The sequence below is a fragment of the Macrobrachium rosenbergii genome, chromosome 5 (genome assembly GCF_040412425.1).
Source record: "Macrobrachium rosenbergii isolate ZJJX-2024 chromosome 5, ASM4041242v1, whole genome shotgun sequence".
In the NCBI taxonomy this organism is placed as follows: Eukaryota; Metazoa; Arthropoda; class Malacostraca; order Decapoda; family Palaemonidae; genus Macrobrachium; species Macrobrachium rosenbergii.
This window is the reverse complement of record NC_089745.1, coordinates 16,694,176-16,713,136: the sequence shown is the minus strand read 5'-3', so window position 1 is coordinate 16,713,136 and position 18,961 is coordinate 16,694,176. Positions and strand designations below refer to the sequence as shown.

Genomic DNA, 18,961 nt, shown 5'->3' with positions numbered 1-18,961 from the left:
TTGGCTCAACCGATTCTCTATCTTAAGTTTTGTGTAGGTGCTTGTAAAGTTCATGTTAATGCCCATATTCTTAATCGCCTTCATCACATTTATCTTTATACTATGGAACAAATATTCCTCTCATCATTCCTTAATCTTTCCCTCATGCAGACATTCTTTATACTATGGAACAAATATTCCTCTCGTCATTCCTTAATCTTTCCCTCATCCAGACATTTTTTGAACGCTTCATCACAAGTCACTATTAGACTGCGGAATCTCGCATATACTAATCCCTTCGATTCCCGAGGTTTATTCCTTCCTCAGCCTTTTCCTTCCCTCCTTGGCAGTAACATCCACCAGCAATCTTGAAATTAAAATAACCCCTTCCAAACTGTTGTCATTCTACTTTCTTCTACCTCACATTTTCAGCAAATCTTTAAAAAAAAAATAAATAAATAAAAATCCGTCAACCAGAACTGCATTCATTTCAGTCATACTTCATTCACTTCCCTGTAAAACATCTTGTTGGTCCTAAAATTCTTGCGCACCCACACCCATTTTTTTTTCTTTTTAATACTAGTCACCAATTTCAGTCTTATTGAACAATTTGTCCATCCTTTTGTTTACCTACGTATGATCTTTTCTGTAAAGCAACTGAAAAGTCGAATAATTGCCTTGTTTCCTTCATTAAAACGTTCTCTCTCTCTCTCTCTCTCTCTCTCTCTCTCTCTCTCTCTCTCTCTCTCTCTCTCTCTCTCTCTCTCTCTCTCTCTCTCTCCGATTTAGCTCCTCTCCCCTTAGTTGGCACACTTTGATATATACTTAAATAAGTAAGCAATCTTTGTGCCCTTCCGGTGTCGATACTTGCGCGGTGTTAGTTTTCAATAGTTGGAACTGTCCCCAAAAATTTTAAATGATCGTCATATTTTTCTACTTCAGTAGTATTATCTCCACCCATACTGGACATGCATGTGTGACGATACTTGCAAGAGAGCTGCTTCACTGAAGCATAATTTATCCCCCGGCTCACAAATCCAAGCCGAAGAGGAACGGTCTGAGAGAGGAATGCCAGTTGACTTAAGCTATAGTTGAGAGAGAGAGAGAGAGAGAGAGAGAGAGAGAGAGAGAGAGAGAGAGAGAGAGAGAGAGCAGGCGCGTCAAAATGTATACGTACCATCCGAACTGAGAGCCTCGCCGAGGTAATCCGTACCCCACCGGGGTGAAACCATTCATAAAATACACCTTTGTATGCCTTTTGAATGAAGGCCTTTCCGCTTAACCTTTGTCTGTTGAAGGATTTAAATTGTCTTGATTATCGACGTTTTTATTTGTGAAAATATCTACGGTTATGGGGAATGTCGTACGTCATTCCATTTTTAAATTTTTATTTGACCTTACTTGACCGGACAACGTTGGGGAGTTATGGCCAGAAGCAAACGGTTACTGAATACTAAGGCAAGGGTTAAATGTTTATCCACTGCCTTGTGATCTATTTGTGGCAGTTGCACTTGCACCTGCCAAGGTGTGCTCTGTATAGGAAGTATCGTCTGTGCAGTTTCCTGTGGGAAATTTTGATTAGCTGACTTCATGCTGCATAATGGAATACATCAGTCACATACGGAACTTCTGGCCTTTAATTCATGTATTTGGGTGCCTGTGGCACTGCATGTTGGTGGGCGGAGTGGGAGAGAGAGGGCCACCAAATGTGTGCGCTGGGAAGGAGGTCCGCTCCCCTCAGGGTAGTTGGCACCCTCTGGTACCCGGTCGATCACGACTGCCAAGGTCGATTCAAGGGTGACCCTTCGTCCCTTTAGCCACGCCCTCTTGGAACTCCTATCTTTTGGCAGAAGGCAAACAAGTGGTATTTATGCCTTCTGTACTCCATAGTGGGAGGATGATTCCTTTAGTAAGGGATTGTTCTATCTACTTTACTTTCTCTCAGCCCAAACGGAATTAGGAATGACACTAAACTCTTCAGTGATGCCTTTCCCCCTCTGCCCTTCCATACCCTTGTGGCGACCTACGATAGATTACGTAATACTATTTAGATTAATTACTGCCTAAGTGATCAGTGCACACTGTTTTAACAAAACTCACTCCACTTTCTACATGTATTCAGTCAAGTGCTACATATGACAAGCCAAAATCCGCTTATGTATGACGTAATGATATGACATGATTGAAAAAGCGTTTTTTCCCTTTGCTCTGAACCATTACCTTATTTCTTCCGATAACTTTCACTTCCTTAGGATGAGAGTTACCAGAATTTAGATATTCTAATAGCAGCTATCTGTCATCGACATGGCCGTGTTAAGGAATATTGAAATGTCATTCTCGTCACATACGGTGTCATTAAAATAAAATGGGAAACAGAAAAGTAATTAAAATAGAGGAAATGGTTCTAGGTTGCCTGACAGCAGCCACTTTTTGAGGGTAACTCAAAAGACCACCTTAAAAGAACCGAAGGTATTGTTGATCTTTCTTGTACGGTGCATGATGCAGGGGCAAGCTAGAAGTAAGGTGTCGGGTTCAGCGTTCAACTTTAACTTCCATTTCCCCAACATAAAGCAGTTGTGCTTCAATTACCTGTCGAATTAATGAAGTCGAGATGCGATTGGGGTTTTTTGGAACTTGATGTCAGAAAGAGAACTCCCCCCCTCTCTCTCTCTCTCTCTCTCTCTCTCTCTCTCTCTCTCTCTCTCTCTCTCTCTCTCTCTCTCTCTCTCTCATAATTTATGGCCAAATGTGTTACTAGACAACAAAGTTATGCCAATATATTGTTGGTAAGGCAAAATAGACATGAAAATGCTACTCTGTGCAAGGTTGAAATGCAACAGAAAATTCATATTAATTAGTGAAACCGTACGTTTGTGAGGTTTTAAATTTATATATTTGTTCATCAGACTTCCTTCCATTGGTCGCCTTCTGTTGGCCTCTACTGGCTCCTTCCTTAAAGCTGATAATCTTACTTGGAGCGATCGCCAGTAAACACCTTTTGCTGTTTCGCTCTTGGCGAAACACACACACACACACACACACACACACACACACACACACACACACACACACACACACACACACACACACACACACTACACACACATATATATATATATATATATATATATATATATATATATATATATATATATATATATATATATATATATATATATATATATATAATTGTGTGTATTTATGTAACTGTATATAATTACAGAAAATATTTTGTAGGGTTAATGTATATTGTAACACATGTGCAAAGGCCTGAGCTTTTCATACGTTTGTGTATCCGTGAATAATGTAACACCTGTCCAAATGTGTTAGTGTTTCTTGTATGTAATCACAAATAATTACATAACCGAAAATTCAGAAAAATAAGTAATGGTAAATTATAGGACCAAATCTTAAACCTAGCCTTCCTTCATGACCTAGGGTGCTGCGTCCTAACTGTACTGAGGGAAACACCTTAACCTTTCCCAACCAAGGATTCCTCATCGTGACCGAGAGACAGTGTGTCCCTCACTGGTTGTGCCGTAATCGTTGTCTCACGCTCCAGATAAAGACAGTGAGAGAGTATCTTCCTATCACTTGAGTTTTCTAGAACTCTTAGAACTCTACACACACACACACCACTTTTCACATATATCTAGCTTGTAATTTTATTCTTCCTGAATATTAAGGCTCTTCCTTTCCAATACCTCAGGGTACCAACATTTTCTAGGTTTTCTCATCCTCCCTTACAATTTTCACAAGCCTATCATCGTTTATTCTTTCCACATCTCAAGAGACACCGATCCATCCATTCACCTACACTAATCTTTTTACTACACCCAGTACTTTGCAATTCATAATTGCTAAATTTTTTCTTTCCACCAATGAGAGTATGTTTAATCCTTCATACTTTCCCACACTGGTTCGTCCTGGATATTTTGTACTGGCTTTGCTGCACGTATGCTCTAGGTATCTCTATTTTTCCCCGCATCCTAAAACACATTCCTTTATATCTGCACCTATAGTTTGACCAGCCACATTAACATAATTACTTTGTTTCTCTGGTTTCCAAGTACCCTCATAACCTTGTGCACCCAAACTTCATCAGTGTCTGCAGTTAACGAACTGCAATCAAACCTGTTACGTACCGCCTATCGGCCATTGCACACCAAGTTCACGATTCGTTCTTTATCCGACAACTTTGTACCTACATCTTACCTATTTGTAGGGCCCCATGAGACACCCGTCTCAGAACCACAGTTACTCCAGACCAGTTAGTTACCCTTCCGTCTCTTAACAAACGTTCCACATTGCCTCAGTATGGAATCTCATGAGCTATTTCTTCGGTTTACGTGTCTATGCAAACTTTCCCCCATGTACTTTCTAAGCTGCTCACAGTTGTTTGGTGGCTTGATAATCATATATCCGTGGAGTTATGTCGGCAGTTTTGTAAGTCATTTTAAATTCTTCAATAACGAAACAACTGATGGTATTGTAGGCAAAAAGTTGCGTTTATGTTGTACTATGAAGTGAGTTAGCTGGTTATGAGCCGAAATTCGTATTGTATCGCTTTACCCGAGTTTTGTTTGTTGTCATTTCAGAATTGATTAGTTTCAAGATGGTGTATAATTTTTTGTACTTGATTTTTTCACCTTCATTAATAAAACTAGTTGGAGAACACCGCTTGAATAATGGATACAAGAATTGCGGTCTGGTCAGGCTTTCTCCCAGACCCAATTCTTGGTGTCTCGGCATTTGATTAACTGTTAAGGGTGCTCTTAGGTAACGAAATTTCACCAGAAGTGAGATTGTCAGTAATTTAGATACAGGAAGTAAACTGTAAGTAAAGGTATTACTGCCGTCAGGCAAAAAAGTTACGTGACTGGCGAGCATGTAGATTTGAAAGTTAATCTCGTCTACTTTTCGGTATGAGTCCTCACATACGGTGTGCCGTTTTGATTTAGTTACCTTACAGTTTGTTACAATCGCAAATGTTTCATAACAGGTTTCCGTATGGCTGAAAGTTATGAATCTCAGGCTTTGAATTAGAATTAGAACTACCTACAAGATTATCCTCCAAACATTTGCTATCATCCTACCTACCTGTTTTAGCTCGATGACCAGTGAAAATAAGAACTTGAACACATTCACCACGTGATTAAATTAGTTCAATTAATGGCATGAAATTACAATCTCTCTTTCTCTCGTACCGACGTCCATAACGGGATTAGTTGCCGGACAGTGTGCTGCATGTAATCAGTTTGTTACTCTCTCTTCCCAAGTAGGCTATAAAAGCCTCTTGTTATTTTTATCTCAGAGTTGCAAATAAGGCAAAAGATAGCTGCGGTTTTGTAGGGTTTCTCTTACAGTGGTATCGGGCAACCTGTGAATGGACGTGCCCCTTTAGCAGGTTACTGAACTCGTCCTGAAAAGCAGTTGTATGGCCTTCCTCGGAATGCAAAAAAAAAATGCCCATTTTAATGTCGAGCATGCTCGATTTACTTTTGATTATTCCGTTAGTCTGTGTACGTCGATACCGTTAGAGAGAATTCGGTAACTGTTGGAGGGAAAGCCTGTCTCTGTAGATGGAGACAAATTGGCTAAGTGGGAAGATAAGTAAAGTCTTAAGCTCTCTGAAAAGCAACTAACTTTCTCGTTCTTTCGTAGACAGTAAATGTTTGTTAGTTAGTTATGCCCGATAACGACTGCTTTTGAATGTTTTACAGCCTGGCTCATCAATGATTGTCAGGCTCTGTCAATCTGGGTTAGACTTTGCATGTTTCAGTCAAAAAGCATTATGTGACCCTGTCATTTAGAAACTGGTCAAGAACTTAAGTTCTCTTGAATAATGGCATGATCACATTAGTTTTATATGTTTGAGGCATTCGTAGTTGAACCGTGATTCTATTATTTGTAAGCTCCCTGTGGCTATATCGTTTATGTGGGTTAATTCACGTTCCAAACAGCAATTAAGATCCTTTCTAACGAGTTTATACTGACCTAAGTTCCTTGTAACACTTTTTTTTTGTGTGGCGTACAATATGAAGTTCCATACACTTTGTTCTCAGTTAGGCTGTTAAATCAAAGATGTTTCAGGGTCTACACTGGAGAAGATGTGTGTGTTGGGTATTGTACTGTATAATATATGCCAGGTGAAAGGATTTACTAAAAATCAGTTATGAGATTTTTTTGCAGAACGACCAAGTGACTGTTTTCATTTTTATTTGATAAGATTATTTCCTGAAAGTGAAAAATAGACTTAACAGCATTAAATTGTTGTCTCAGAAAAGTTGGAAGTTTATTAGAAAAGCTACCTTGGCGGTACAATGTAGTAGTACACAGTACTTTAGGCAAGGAAGTCTTAACTGCCAGCTTTGAGCACTTGTCTATATTTAACTGTTATTTATTTTTAACTATAATATTCTTCCTTGTGGAGTGCCATCAGTAAAATTTTGACTGGAATTACTCGAATTAAGTTTCATTCCCATTTTACAAATAAAAGCTTGTGTGTTAACTGTGGTAACTATGCAGAATGCTAACATAACATCATTACTGTATTTCAGCGTGTGTATTACCTGTCCCTGGAATATTATATGGGCCGCTCCCTGACGAATACCATGATTAATTTAGGCATCCAGTCTGCCTGTGATGAAGCTCTCTATCAGCTTGGCTTGGACATTGAAGAGCTGGAGTCCCTGGAAGAGGATGCTGGATTAGGTAATGGAGGTCTTGGTCGTCTAGCAGCCTGTTTCCTGGATTCAATGGCAACACTGCGAATGGCTGCCTATGGCTACGGCATCCGCTACGAGTATGGCATTTTTGCTCAAAAGATTCGAAATGGAGAACAGGTAACATGCAGTTAAAGATGTCAAGATACTATATTTAGAGCATAAACTTTTTCATTGCTTCAGCAGTTTTCCTTATTACATTGTAAAGCGTTCTTCATATCTTTGGATTTACTGTTCTTTTGCAGGTAACATGGTTTATATATACACACTGACAAATGTAAACAGGTTTTCCAGGACTGCATTTTTTTTAGTACAGTATACAGTGATGTGTTGAACAGTTTGCATCTTATTTCTGAATGTAAATTGTAGCGTTCATAGACTATAATGTAACGGTTACACACCCCAAATTTATACTGAAGTAAGTCCAATGACCTCTTAACTCTTGATTTCCAAAATTTTAGGTATGGTCCCACTAAAGTCTTGCTTTCAAGATTGTAAAATAAAGGAATTAAGAGGTCATTGTGGCATTAACATTTGATTAAGACTGAATTTGAAATACAATTCTTTTATAACAATATTTGGCATGTTATTTGCAGGTTGAGGAACCTGATGATTGGTTGAGGTTTGGCAATCCCTGGGAGAAAGGACGTCCAGAATACATGGTGCCTGTTAACTTCTATGGCAGAGTAGAGGATACTCCTCAGGGAAAGAAATGGCTGGATACTCAAGTGAGTTTTAGCTCAGTTTTGTAAAATACATTATGAAAAATGGAGGAGATTTGTGCCCAAAAGAATAATGAACCACTCTTAGTTTTACTTAATGCTGATATGTCCAAATGAAGGTAGGCAGCATAATAGCTGGTAAATGAGCAAAGATGCTTCTGATCATTGGGTGGAAACTAGTGATGTAGGTTCTCATTTTTGTACAGTACAGTACTTATTACCTTGATTCAGTTTCACTAGAAGTTGTTAGTATAGTCTGAGCCAGATCTCTTTTATCCCATATTTTTTAAGCTGCAACATCATATTTTTTCATGATTTTTTGTCCTCATCACTGTCCTCAAAGATAACTTGTGCTTGATTAGTTTTATCTAAGAAATTTATTTTTAAATGGGAGTTGGTGTAGGCAGAAATACTCAGTCAGGAAGTACTCTTGCTTATGAAAATAACTAGTGGATTACCAGACTAGAATGTTCAGGGTATATATATAGTATGTGGTTTTAACATCCTTAAAGGTATACATTTACATATTTGTCTTTGCTTTTGTAGAATTTGTAGGTTAGTCTTTTTTCAATTGAACTGTGGTCAGTGAATTCGATTTAGTGTTTGTTTATCGGTAATTTCACAAGCTCCTACCACACTGTCAAAGGAGGCAGTGAGTACTAGTCATGGCAAATAGTAAAGGACATCTAAGCTGATGAAATAGGAGAGAACATAGCAACATTTATAGATTCATTAGTAAATTAGCCATCCCAGTGATGTCAAGACCTGAACCTAGGATTCAATGTGCAGTGGACATTAAAGCCAGGAGTTTTTCAGCCTTGCTCAGTCCACAGCAGCTTCTTTAATCTACCTGGACATAGTGGCAACTGTAAGGTAAGAACAGCTAAGAAAAGGAATGAAGCTATTTCAAAGGCAACAAAGCTAGTTTCTTCCCATCTAGACAAAGAAAATTATATTAAGTAACTGCTAGGAATGTTGCCAAGGTTGCCCAGTCCTCAGTCCTCCAGGAACACAATTCAACAATGGCAATAAGCATAATTTTGAGGGATTGAGTTGCTATTATTGTATCTCGGGCAGGGTGTCACAGTTCAGGTTGTCAAGATCAGGATCTCAAAGGCTGTGGTTAGTGCAAGGGTGATGGCAAGGTGAAAATAGCATCAAAAACTTTTGGAATCAGGTTTCCATAAGGTAATGAAGCACACTTCAGACCAAAATTCCGAAAAGAATAATTTTTGTGTGAGAAGTCACAATGACTGTATCACTGGGGTAGCTACAGTAATATTAGCAGCTCCCAGTACTATAGCTACCCCTTGTGGTTAGTATGCAAAGGACTCTGCTAAATTATTTCTTGAGATCCTCTACAAGATTTGACCAGATTACAAATATCAAATGAGGTGGGAAGATTGTATTACTTGTCTCCTTCCATCCACTTGTTTCAGGTATATTTCTCCCTGTTGGGATTCTACAAAATATTTTGAGGACTTGGATAACCCTTGTTGCAGACCAGTGATTTTGCATGCAGAACCAAACTTTCTGAAGTTTACCATTATCATGATGATTGATAGTTGTAATTCAAGAACAAGAGCACTTTGATGTCAAGATTTAAGTTTGCAGCCCAGTTTGGCAACATAATCATTGGGTGTGACTTCTGTTTACACCCTATGATAAGAATACAGTGCCATGAATAACTATAGTATAGTCATGCATGACTAGGATTATTCCATTTGTGATCCAAGTACAGAGCATAGATTTGAATAGTAATAATCTTATACAAAATGGATGTCAGTATCACTGATGAGATGAAGCTGTAATCAAAGATCTTCAATGATAAGTCCATCTTGTATGGAGACTTAGTATTTGATAAAAGTAAAATATTAAATTCCCCTCTTCCCATTCCCTCATCATGATACACAACAGTATTTTTTACAATAAGAATTGAGAAATTTAAACAGAGATGGTAAGTGACTCTTGGTTAGGAAGGTATGACTGCTGTGTAACCATTGCTTGTTCTAGCAACTACAGTATTCAGCAACCTTAACCAAGCATGTAGGCTAAGTTAGATGTTTGTATACATAAACAAAAAATCTTTTTTGCTTTTAAGGAACTGCATAAACCTTAACAATTTTAATAGGCAGATAGATCTAAGTACTTGCAGAATGTCCTTTGAGTATACAACAAAATCAGATGTATTTAATTATGTGTGCTAAATTTGAGATTCCCATTAAATTTTACATAAGAATGTTTGTCTAAATTTGTTGATTGTAAAAATCTGTTGGAAATTGGACCACATCAGCATTAATGATTGTGGTACTTTTTGCTTATTTGCAGATTGTCTTTGCTATGCCATATGATAACCCAATTCCTGGATACCAGAATAATGTGGTTAACACCATGAGGTTATGGTCTGCCAAGTCTCCCAATAACTTCAACCTTAAGTTCTGTAAGTACTGTAAATGTAATATGAATGTGGGTTGTGAAAATTATACTACTGGACTTTCTTTTTGGTAAAAGAGAATGTGTTCATTTATGACTGGGTTTTGTGTATTATAGACATGGGAAAGATGAAACTGAGCTTATATTGCCCACTATGAACTAAAATACCTAAAATCATGTTACAGTATATTAGTGTATCTGCATCTACATAACTAAAATCATGAAGCTTGTGTCTGTTAAAAATCTTGATTTGAAAAGTTATAAGCTGAGTGTAGTGTAAGGCACATATCCAGTGTGCTTGGACATTAAAACAACGAAGTGTCATAGTGTTGGTATGTTTCGAGAGAATTAGTGTTGTGATCCACTGGGATAACAAAAAATGGTATTATGGATTAGCAATGAGTTAATGAAATGCATTAACATTTCCTGTGAGTGCAGTAATTGTGCACAAGCATGCAGTATGCAAAGCAGATAAGTGCTGCACATTATTTTTCTTCCCAATACTGTACTTCTATTTTCAAAATTTTCTTAAATACAGTTATACTAAAAATACCCTTGCAGTTTTGTAAGGGTAGGCCATAAGCAGTTATCTTATTGAATTTTGGAGCCACTGAATTTTACTGTATTTTAAATTAAATTTTATAGAAGCATTTGATATTACTGTAATATTTTTCTATACAAGCCACTGCATTTTGATTTTTAAAGTTAATTACATGTCAAAGTCTTGTCTTTTTTCAAGTCTAGTTGCACTTACTGTATATGTATCTTTGTTACCAAACATTCTTTCATCTGTATTTTTGTTTTACAAAGCATTTTAGTACAGTATTTCACCTCCATATTTGTTGCTTTTTTTAGTTTGTTATTTTTTGTTTCAGATTTCTTTTAGGGTTCTTCAAACTTTTTAACTTGCAAGTTTTTTTATATAGATTTTTGACAAAAGCTCTTGCTTCTCAACAGTTAATGATGGTGATTACATCCAAGCTGTTCTGGACCGGAACTTTGCTGAGAACATTTCTCGTGTACTGTATCCCAATGACAATTTCTTTGAGGGTAAGGAGTTGAGACTGAAGCAAGAGTATTTCATGGTCGCAGCAACTTTACAGGATATCATTAGACGCTTTAAATCTTCTAAATTTGGATCAAAGGACCAAGTGCGCACCTCATTTGATACATTCCCAGACAAGGTGAGTACTTCGATGTTTATTTTGAAGTATTTGAGCTACACAAAATTTAAGTACTGTACTATGAAAACACCAGAAGTCATCACTATCAATGAAAATAACCTATTATAGTACATAAAATATTTTTTAAGATTATATTTTTTAAGATTCTGTATTTTTCTTTAGTAGTTCTGTATTTTTCTTGAGCAGTAGTTGATGTTTTAGAATTATTTTGTGGGATTACATATAGATGTATAACAATGTTAAAATAAACTCTGTATAAAAGTGAGAATATTTGTAAGTGAAAATACTGATTTCTTGATTAACAAAAAAATCCAGGTTTCTACAGGCTTTACAAAATCTTTGTTATAAAGGTGGAGTATCAATTTCTGACTTTTTCTCAGTTCTATTTCGCGTTGCTCCTTATATAAGGAACTGGAGGACAAGGACAAACATGAGAAATGGTAGGATAAGGGAAGGCTATAGGGGTTTCAGGAAAATAAGGAATGGACACCAAGAAGAAGCAGAATAGTGAAAGATGCCAATGGAAGTATTATGGTACAGGAGGACAAAGTACTAAGTACTGGAGATATGGAAGAACTATTTCTGTGAGCTGTTAAATAGAGATGACCCAGTAAATCCTATTGAAGGGAGACATAGGTAGGCACCAGACTTGAGAGTGAAGGAACCAATGCTGATAGATGTGATGAATGCAAGCAGTAGCCTGAAGAATATAAGGCACCTGGTTTAGATAACGTAACAGCAGAGCTCCTTAAGAATGGTGGCGAGATGTTACACTCAAAGATCTTTGAGCTTCTAATAATGATCTGGAGAACAGAAATGAAGCCAACAACATAGGAAACGGGCAACATTATCCCGGTACATAAAAAGAGAAGTCAGACTGTGCTAATTATAGAGGGATTACACTTCTGCCAACCTGCTATAAGGTACTAGCCAAAAGTATAAAAGATAAATTAGAACCCTACTTAGAGACAGCATTGGGTGAATATCAATGTGGATTCAGAAAAGGAAGATCAACAATTGACCAGATTTTTACTATTAGACAGATAATGGAAAAACACTGGGAGTATACAGTAATAGGGATATCTGGCAGGTTATTGTAGACTTTAAACAAGCATACAATAGCATCCATAGACCATCAGTGTGGAATGTTATGAAGGGATTCAGTATACTAGAAAAACTTATAAACTTGGTAAAAAAGTATGCTACAGGAATAGTAAGAGTTGTGTCCAAGTGGGTAGGAAAGACAATGTTTTGAAATTAAAACAGGTTTGAGATGGGGATGCCTTCTATCTCCAATGTTGTTTAATCTAATTTTAGAGGAAATAATGCAGAGTATCGAGGAAGTTGAGGGTGGGGCCATCTTGGGAGATACATGTGCCAAAGTCCTTGCATTTGCAGATGTTGATTTCTTAGGTACAGATATACAGAATATAGAACATTTGTATATACCATTCAAAGAAACTGCCACCAGAGTGGCACTAGAGATCAGTGGAAGTAAAACCAAAATGAAGTTGTCAAGGAACGACCAACAATAACAAAATATGGGAGATATTGAGAGCGTGAGGGAATTTTAATATCTAGGAAGTACTGTATGTTGACGTCCAGAAATGAGATGGAGAGAGAGCGATAGAGGTTCTGGCTAGAATTACAGCAGGGAACAGATGCTTTTTCAGTCTACATCATCTATATGGTTGTGAGACCTGGACACTGATTAAATGTCAAGAAGAGAGACTACTGGTTTTTGAAAATAATATGTTGCATAGAATAACGGGTCCCATTTACGACATAATGATGTTTTGAGAAGAAGGCACAACAATGAAAAGAGAGATTTAACCAGACAACAACTAATAATTGGCATTGTAAGGTCGCAGAGGATACATTGGGCCCGACATGTGGTTAGAATGGAAGATGAGTGGAAAGGAGAAGACTGGTGGGGAGACCGAGGATGAGTTGGAAAGATAATGGGATTAGAGATCTAAGAGAATTGGGAGTGGAGGATCCTGAGAATAACTGGAGAGATACAGCTCTCAACAGGGGAACATGGAAAGGTCTGGTGCAAGTGGCCATAGGCCACCAAGAGGCCCGAGAGCCACTGGAGTTGCTCCTTAATCATAAATCAGTGCAAAACATCCTGGATAAATCCTGGAAATAATGTTAGAAAATGTTTTTTAATCTGGAAATTATGAAAAACCATAGAGTGATAGTCTTGAAAATTCTGCATGGTCCATCATTAGTGTGAAGATTTTTAATGTAAAATAATTACCTGGTATATCAGTGAAGCTTATTGATAATGATGAGTGAAGTATCTCTTCTTGCAAAGTGATGGTTTATTTATTTATTTTTTTTTTTCTTTGCCTTGTTCCAGTGCTTGGACCTTGGTCTAAATACCAAGCATTACCTACATGAAAGTAAATTAACTTTTTTTATCCTCAGGTGGCTCTGCAGCTCAACGACACTCATCCTTCTTTGGCTATCCCAGAGTTGATGCGCATACTAATTGACATTGAAGGACTCACTTGGGCCAATGCATGGGATATCTGTGTCAGGACCTGCGCTTACACAAACCACACAGTTTTACCTGAAGCATTAGAGAGATGGCCTGTGAGCATGCTGGAACATATTCTTCCAAGGCATTTGCAGATTATTTATGAAATCAACCATATTCATCTACAGGAAGTTAGCAGGCGGTAAGATTTTCATGATGTTTACACAAAACAATTCATTCTTACAAATACATGAAAGTCCAAGATGTCCCATTACAAGTAAAGAGGAATTATGATTTATACTTATAATATGAAAGTTAGTGAATCCTTAAACATGATTATTTAATATTGCATAACGAGTGTTAAGTAATTTTAAAGGGTCATTCCATCATTTTCATTTTGATTAACTTCTCTGGCAGGTGGCCTGGAGATATGGACCGTGTTCGTCGTATGTCCCTGGTTGAGGAATGTGGAGAAAAGAGGATCAACATGGCACATTTGTGCATTGTTGGTGCCCATGCTGTGAATGGTGTGGCTGCCATTCACTCTGAGATCTTGAAGAGAGATCTCTTCAAAGATTTCTATGAAATGACTCCAGAGAAATTCCAGAACAAGACTAATGGTATAACTCCACGTCGTTGGCTTCTGTTGTGCAATCCTGCCCTTGCTGATGTCATTGCTGAGAAGATTGGTGAGGAATGGGCAGTACATCTTGAGCAACTGCAAAAGCTGAAGGAATTTGTCAAGGACACTGGCTTTGTCCGTGCAGTACAGACTGCCAAACAGGAGAATAAGTTGCGTCTTGCTAAACAGCTTGAGCAGGATTATGGAGTCTCCATCAACCCTTCTTCTATGTTTGACATCCAAGTTAAGCGTATCCATGAGTACAAGAGACAACTACTTAACTGTCTTCACATCATTACCTTGTATAACAGAATTAAGGCTAATCCAGGTGGTTCTTTTGTGCCACGTACAGTTATGATTGGAGGAAAAGCTGCTCCTGGTTACCATACTGCTAAGCAAATCATCAGATTGATTTGTGCAGTTGGACGTGTAGTCAATAATGATCCTATTGTGGGTGACAAGTTGAAGGTCATCTACCTTGAGAATTACCGTGTCACACTCGCAGAGAAAATCATTCCAGCAGCTGATCTTTCTCAACAGATTTCTACAGCTGGTACAGAGGCATCTGGTACTGGTAACATGAAATTCATGCTTAATGGAGCTCTCACCATTGGTACTTTGGATGGCGCTAACATTGAAATGATGGAAGAAATGGGCAAAGACAACATCTTTATCTTTGGTATGACTGTTGAAGAGGTAGAGGAGCTGAAGCGTAAGGGCTACAATGCCTATGATTATTACAATAGGATACCAGAGTTGCGTCAGTGTATTGACCAGATCCAGAGTGGTTTCTTCTCTCCTAATAACCCAGACCAATTCAAAGACTTGGTTAATATTCTCATGAACCATGATCGCTTCTACCTCTTTGCTGATTATGAATCTTACCTCAAGGCTCAAGATGAAGTAAATGCATTGTATCAGAAACCAGCAGAGTGGACTCGCAAGGCTATTATGAACATTGCATCATCTGGAAAGTTCTCAAGTGATCGTACGATTGCAGAGTATGGCCGTGAAATTTGGGGTGTAGAACCTTGCTGGGAGAAACTTCCAGCTCCTCATGAGCCTCGTGAGACAGAAGAGGATGCTAAATAAAAAAAATAAAAAAAAAAGCACAATTTCATAATGTTGAGAGACTAGAAGGGTCATGGGTAGACCAGTTTGTAGAGCATCTGGAAGCTGTTTAGCTGGCAGTGATGGCTTATTTTTAAAGGTATTGTTTAATCTTTTTGATTTGCAAGAGAAAGCCTGGCAGAAGCGTTGACAAGTGTCTGGTGGAATGTAACAAGAATACTGAAGGTTGCAATACTGTACTGATTTATAACTATGTAAAAATACTAGTTACATACTTTGAAGGGTCACCTAGTCATAATGAAAATCTTATTGTATGTAGAATGTACATTGCATAGACCTCTTTGCTAGTGTGCCAATTTCAAGTCTTGCATGAGAAAATCTTACATGATCTTGATGTAATTTTTGTAATTATATAACCCACTGCAAACATCAAAATCTATTTAATGTAAATTACAGAAAATTTATTTTGTTTATTGGTGAAAAGTCTAAATTCAACAGTGAGTTGATGAACTTTATATGTTGTTCAGAGATAAAGTATATTTTATAATAATTTAGTTGTGTCTTGGCACACAGTACCTGTTATGAAAGTTTTATATACATTGCAATTTTATGCCTGCTCGATGGAATAAAGTTTTGTCTTCATTATCCCAGTTTATTTCATGATCAAGTTGTATGTATTCATAAGGAACTATTTCTTAAATGATCTATGAATAGAAAAATGTTGAAATCCCAATGATGTTTGTTTATACAGTATATTACATTTTCATATAATGCATTTTTGTAATAAAGCCAGTGGCCAGGCACAATAATGCTCAAACCCAGGCCTTAAAGAAAAGGTAATTAACTCTAAAGGAGTCAAAACTTAACTTCAAAAGGAGGAAAGAGGAGCAGAGGAAAAAACTAGAACGAATGAATATCAAGCCTAGAATAGCAGCAGTCTTCAAACTCCACAATACAAGAGATGTCGATTTCCCAACAATGTAGACGTGCAACACTGGCAAAAGTAGTTGTAATATTGTAATTGTGCTCTTTACCCTTTTTTAAGTACGATGACTTCATTTGCTTTCATGCAAATGCTAACCCTTGAGACTCTGAACACCGCAAATAGTGAACATTGTAAAAAAAACACCTATAACAACAATTTCAAAGTGGATCTTGTCCTCTCTCATGGTGACAGAGAATCTGGGAATTCTGGAGGCTTCTGTGGCTTCCGAAGGCTTCAAGCCAACCTACAGGCTCTGTAGCCTTTGGATTTCTTGCACAATACTAAAGAACAGAGTTTTATGGAGATGAAAGGCTTCTTCGATTTCTTTTGGGGGATGCCCACATTCTTAAAGATGAATTCAGGAGGCTTTTGGGGCTCTGAAGCCTATGGATTTTTTTATGGAGAAGGAATAGGATTTGGTCCTTCCTGGAGATGAAAGGTTTCAAAGATTTCTTTAGGGGAAATGGATCCAACAGGAGCTGAAATCACTTAACAGGATCCTGGAATCTTTAAGAATTTAAGAAGACATTATACGAAGGCATACAAAGTGATGAAGTCACGTCTGAAGAAAACGGAGGCGATGTGTTTGAAGGCACTGGTCCCTTCAAGGTCCTGTATTTTAATGGGTTTTGGTTCTTCTTGGAGACTGAAAGCTTCGAAGATTTATTTTGGGGGGGACCACTGACTTGAAACTCAAGCTTCCAAAGAATATGGTGTTCATTAGGAAGAAGTAAGAGGTGATGAAGGGAAATAGTGTAAAGAAAGAAGAGATCTTACTTTTTAAGAACAAAAAAAATAATACTGTAAATCAATACATAAAAATGTAATAAAATGGAAGGAGAATAGTATTAGAGTAGTACTATAATGCACTGCATATTTGCTTGAACTTCTAGTTCCAATAGTGCGGCATCCTTAAAGAGGCTGTTCCACAGTCCAGTGGTGTGAGGAATAAAGGACCTCTGGAACTAAGAAGTTCGACAGCGTGGCACATTTACTGCATATTGGTGCTGCTGTTCAGTGAATCTGGTTGCTCTTGGCAGGTAAAGGGGATCAGGAATCAATTGTGAATGTGAAATATATCTGCTAAAATACAACTTAAGAAAAAGTGACAAGACCATCCATCAATGGTCCAAGTCATAACTGCTACTATAAGGAAACAATAAACCTACCACCAAGAACCACTCTATCTAAAAGAGATAAATCTCTGGCAGAAGCAGACATCCACACTGGAGAACAGTATTCTAGTAAAGGAGACACAAATGATCTAAAACAGGTTGCAATGTACACAGAGGGATAAGATCCTTCATGGGTACAGAGTTATGTACTGTATGTCTTGACATGTTAAATTCATAAATGTAAAGCTGGAATGAACTTTTTATACTTACAGTACTACACTATCCACATTATTTAAAATATATTCATTGGCAAGCATTAAAATAAATTTTAAAAATTTGTATTTTTCCTGATACAAACCATAGCTTTCATAAGTGGAGATCCTCATGCAAGGCCTGTGGACCACCCAACCGGAGTCGGCCTACCTTGTCCATTGTAAGAATCAGCCCATTTGCTCCTGTTACTTTAACCCTATGGTGGGAAAGCTATGCTTCCTATCCTAAAAAAAACCTCTATTTTTAAAAAATTTGTTCCCATGGGAATACAAACCTATGCTTTGATAAAAGGAGCCTCACCCTTAGGAGGGAGGACACTTTTCCCTGCTACTAGAAGATGGGTGTGCTCCATGGTGACGTCTTGCTGTAAAAGGTGCCCTCAGAATCTCTGGTCGCTACTACCACAGGTCTATCATACTCTGAAAAGAATGGAAGTTCATCCAGTGCTCACCACTTCCTCAAAGCACTACTGGTGACCCTGTACACTTCTTGGGCAGAGCTTTCCTCTAGTAGGGCTTGACACCCTTATATCACCTGCTGGGCTGGCACTACAGGACCCAGGGAGAATGTATCCAGGGACTCGTGAGCAAGATCCCTTAGGTAGGAGGACATGAATGTGGACTGCCATTTCCACATGCCTGCCTTCAGGATCTATAGGAGGAAGTGACTCTTGTATGGGATGGAGGGGCCTATCCAATGACATCGTGGGCCTTCACCTTTCCAAAGGGCTCCTTCTTGCCTGCCTTGGAGTTGTATGCATCAACTACGACTTTTATCAGCCATAAGGAGATAATGTTCTTTGATACCTCATTCCTCATCATCGCCGCACTGATGAAGTCTCTTGCAGGCAGGTCTGAGGCAGACCTCTTCTTCAAGTATTGTCTCAGGGGTCTGACTAGACACAGTTACATCTCTTCTTTGTCCCCACAAATGAAATCTTCTAGAAAGGGACTAAGAACCTCTCAAACATCAGGTATGGTACCAAGGGTTCTACATCTTGGCCATAAACTCTGGGAGAAATTCTAAAGCCAGGCCCATCCCTCTGGATGGGAGACTTGTGTTTAAAAACTTGAGGTAGAAGGTACAAACTTGAAAGAATCTCAAAGTCCAGACAACAGCATTTTTCCCCTCTATCTCAAGTTAGGTAAACCCATGGGCCTTCATTACTGCCATTTTGTGGTTTAAGGTCACAGCTATAAAAATAAAAAGTCATACAGTGCTGGCCACACTTTAAATGTCCTAATAGGGATTTTAAAAGTTTTCATTATTTCTGGTAGATTCAGTGTTTCCGAGTTCCTGAGCTGTTGTGCTACTCACCCAGTAAAATGACACTGCGGAGTCTAGTGTCACACAAAGCTATCTGCCTT

The 18,961-nt window shown here is 38.1% G+C and overlaps 1 protein-coding gene across 1 annotated transcript in view; it reads left to right on the top strand.

Annotated features, from left to right (window-relative positions):
- The window catches only part of GlyP (glycogen phosphorylase), a 30,866-nt gene extending 15,000 nt beyond the window's left edge, over window positions 1-15,866 (top strand). Inside the window, exons 2-7 of the mRNA XM_067103650.1 lie at window positions 6,540-6,824; window positions 7,301-7,432; window positions 9,755-9,866; window positions 10,817-11,043; window positions 13,477-13,730; window positions 13,946-15,866. Of these exons, the coding sequence (XP_066959751.1) occupies window positions 6,540-6,824; window positions 7,301-7,432; window positions 9,755-9,866; window positions 10,817-11,043; window positions 13,477-13,730; window positions 13,946-15,242 (2,307 nt within the window). The 3' untranslated portion in view covers window positions 15,243-15,866. The remainder of the gene's footprint in view (window positions 1-6,539; window positions 6,825-7,300; window positions 7,433-9,754; window positions 9,867-10,816; window positions 11,044-13,476; window positions 13,731-13,945) is intronic.
- Window positions 15,867-18,961: the final 3,095 nt, after the last annotated feature.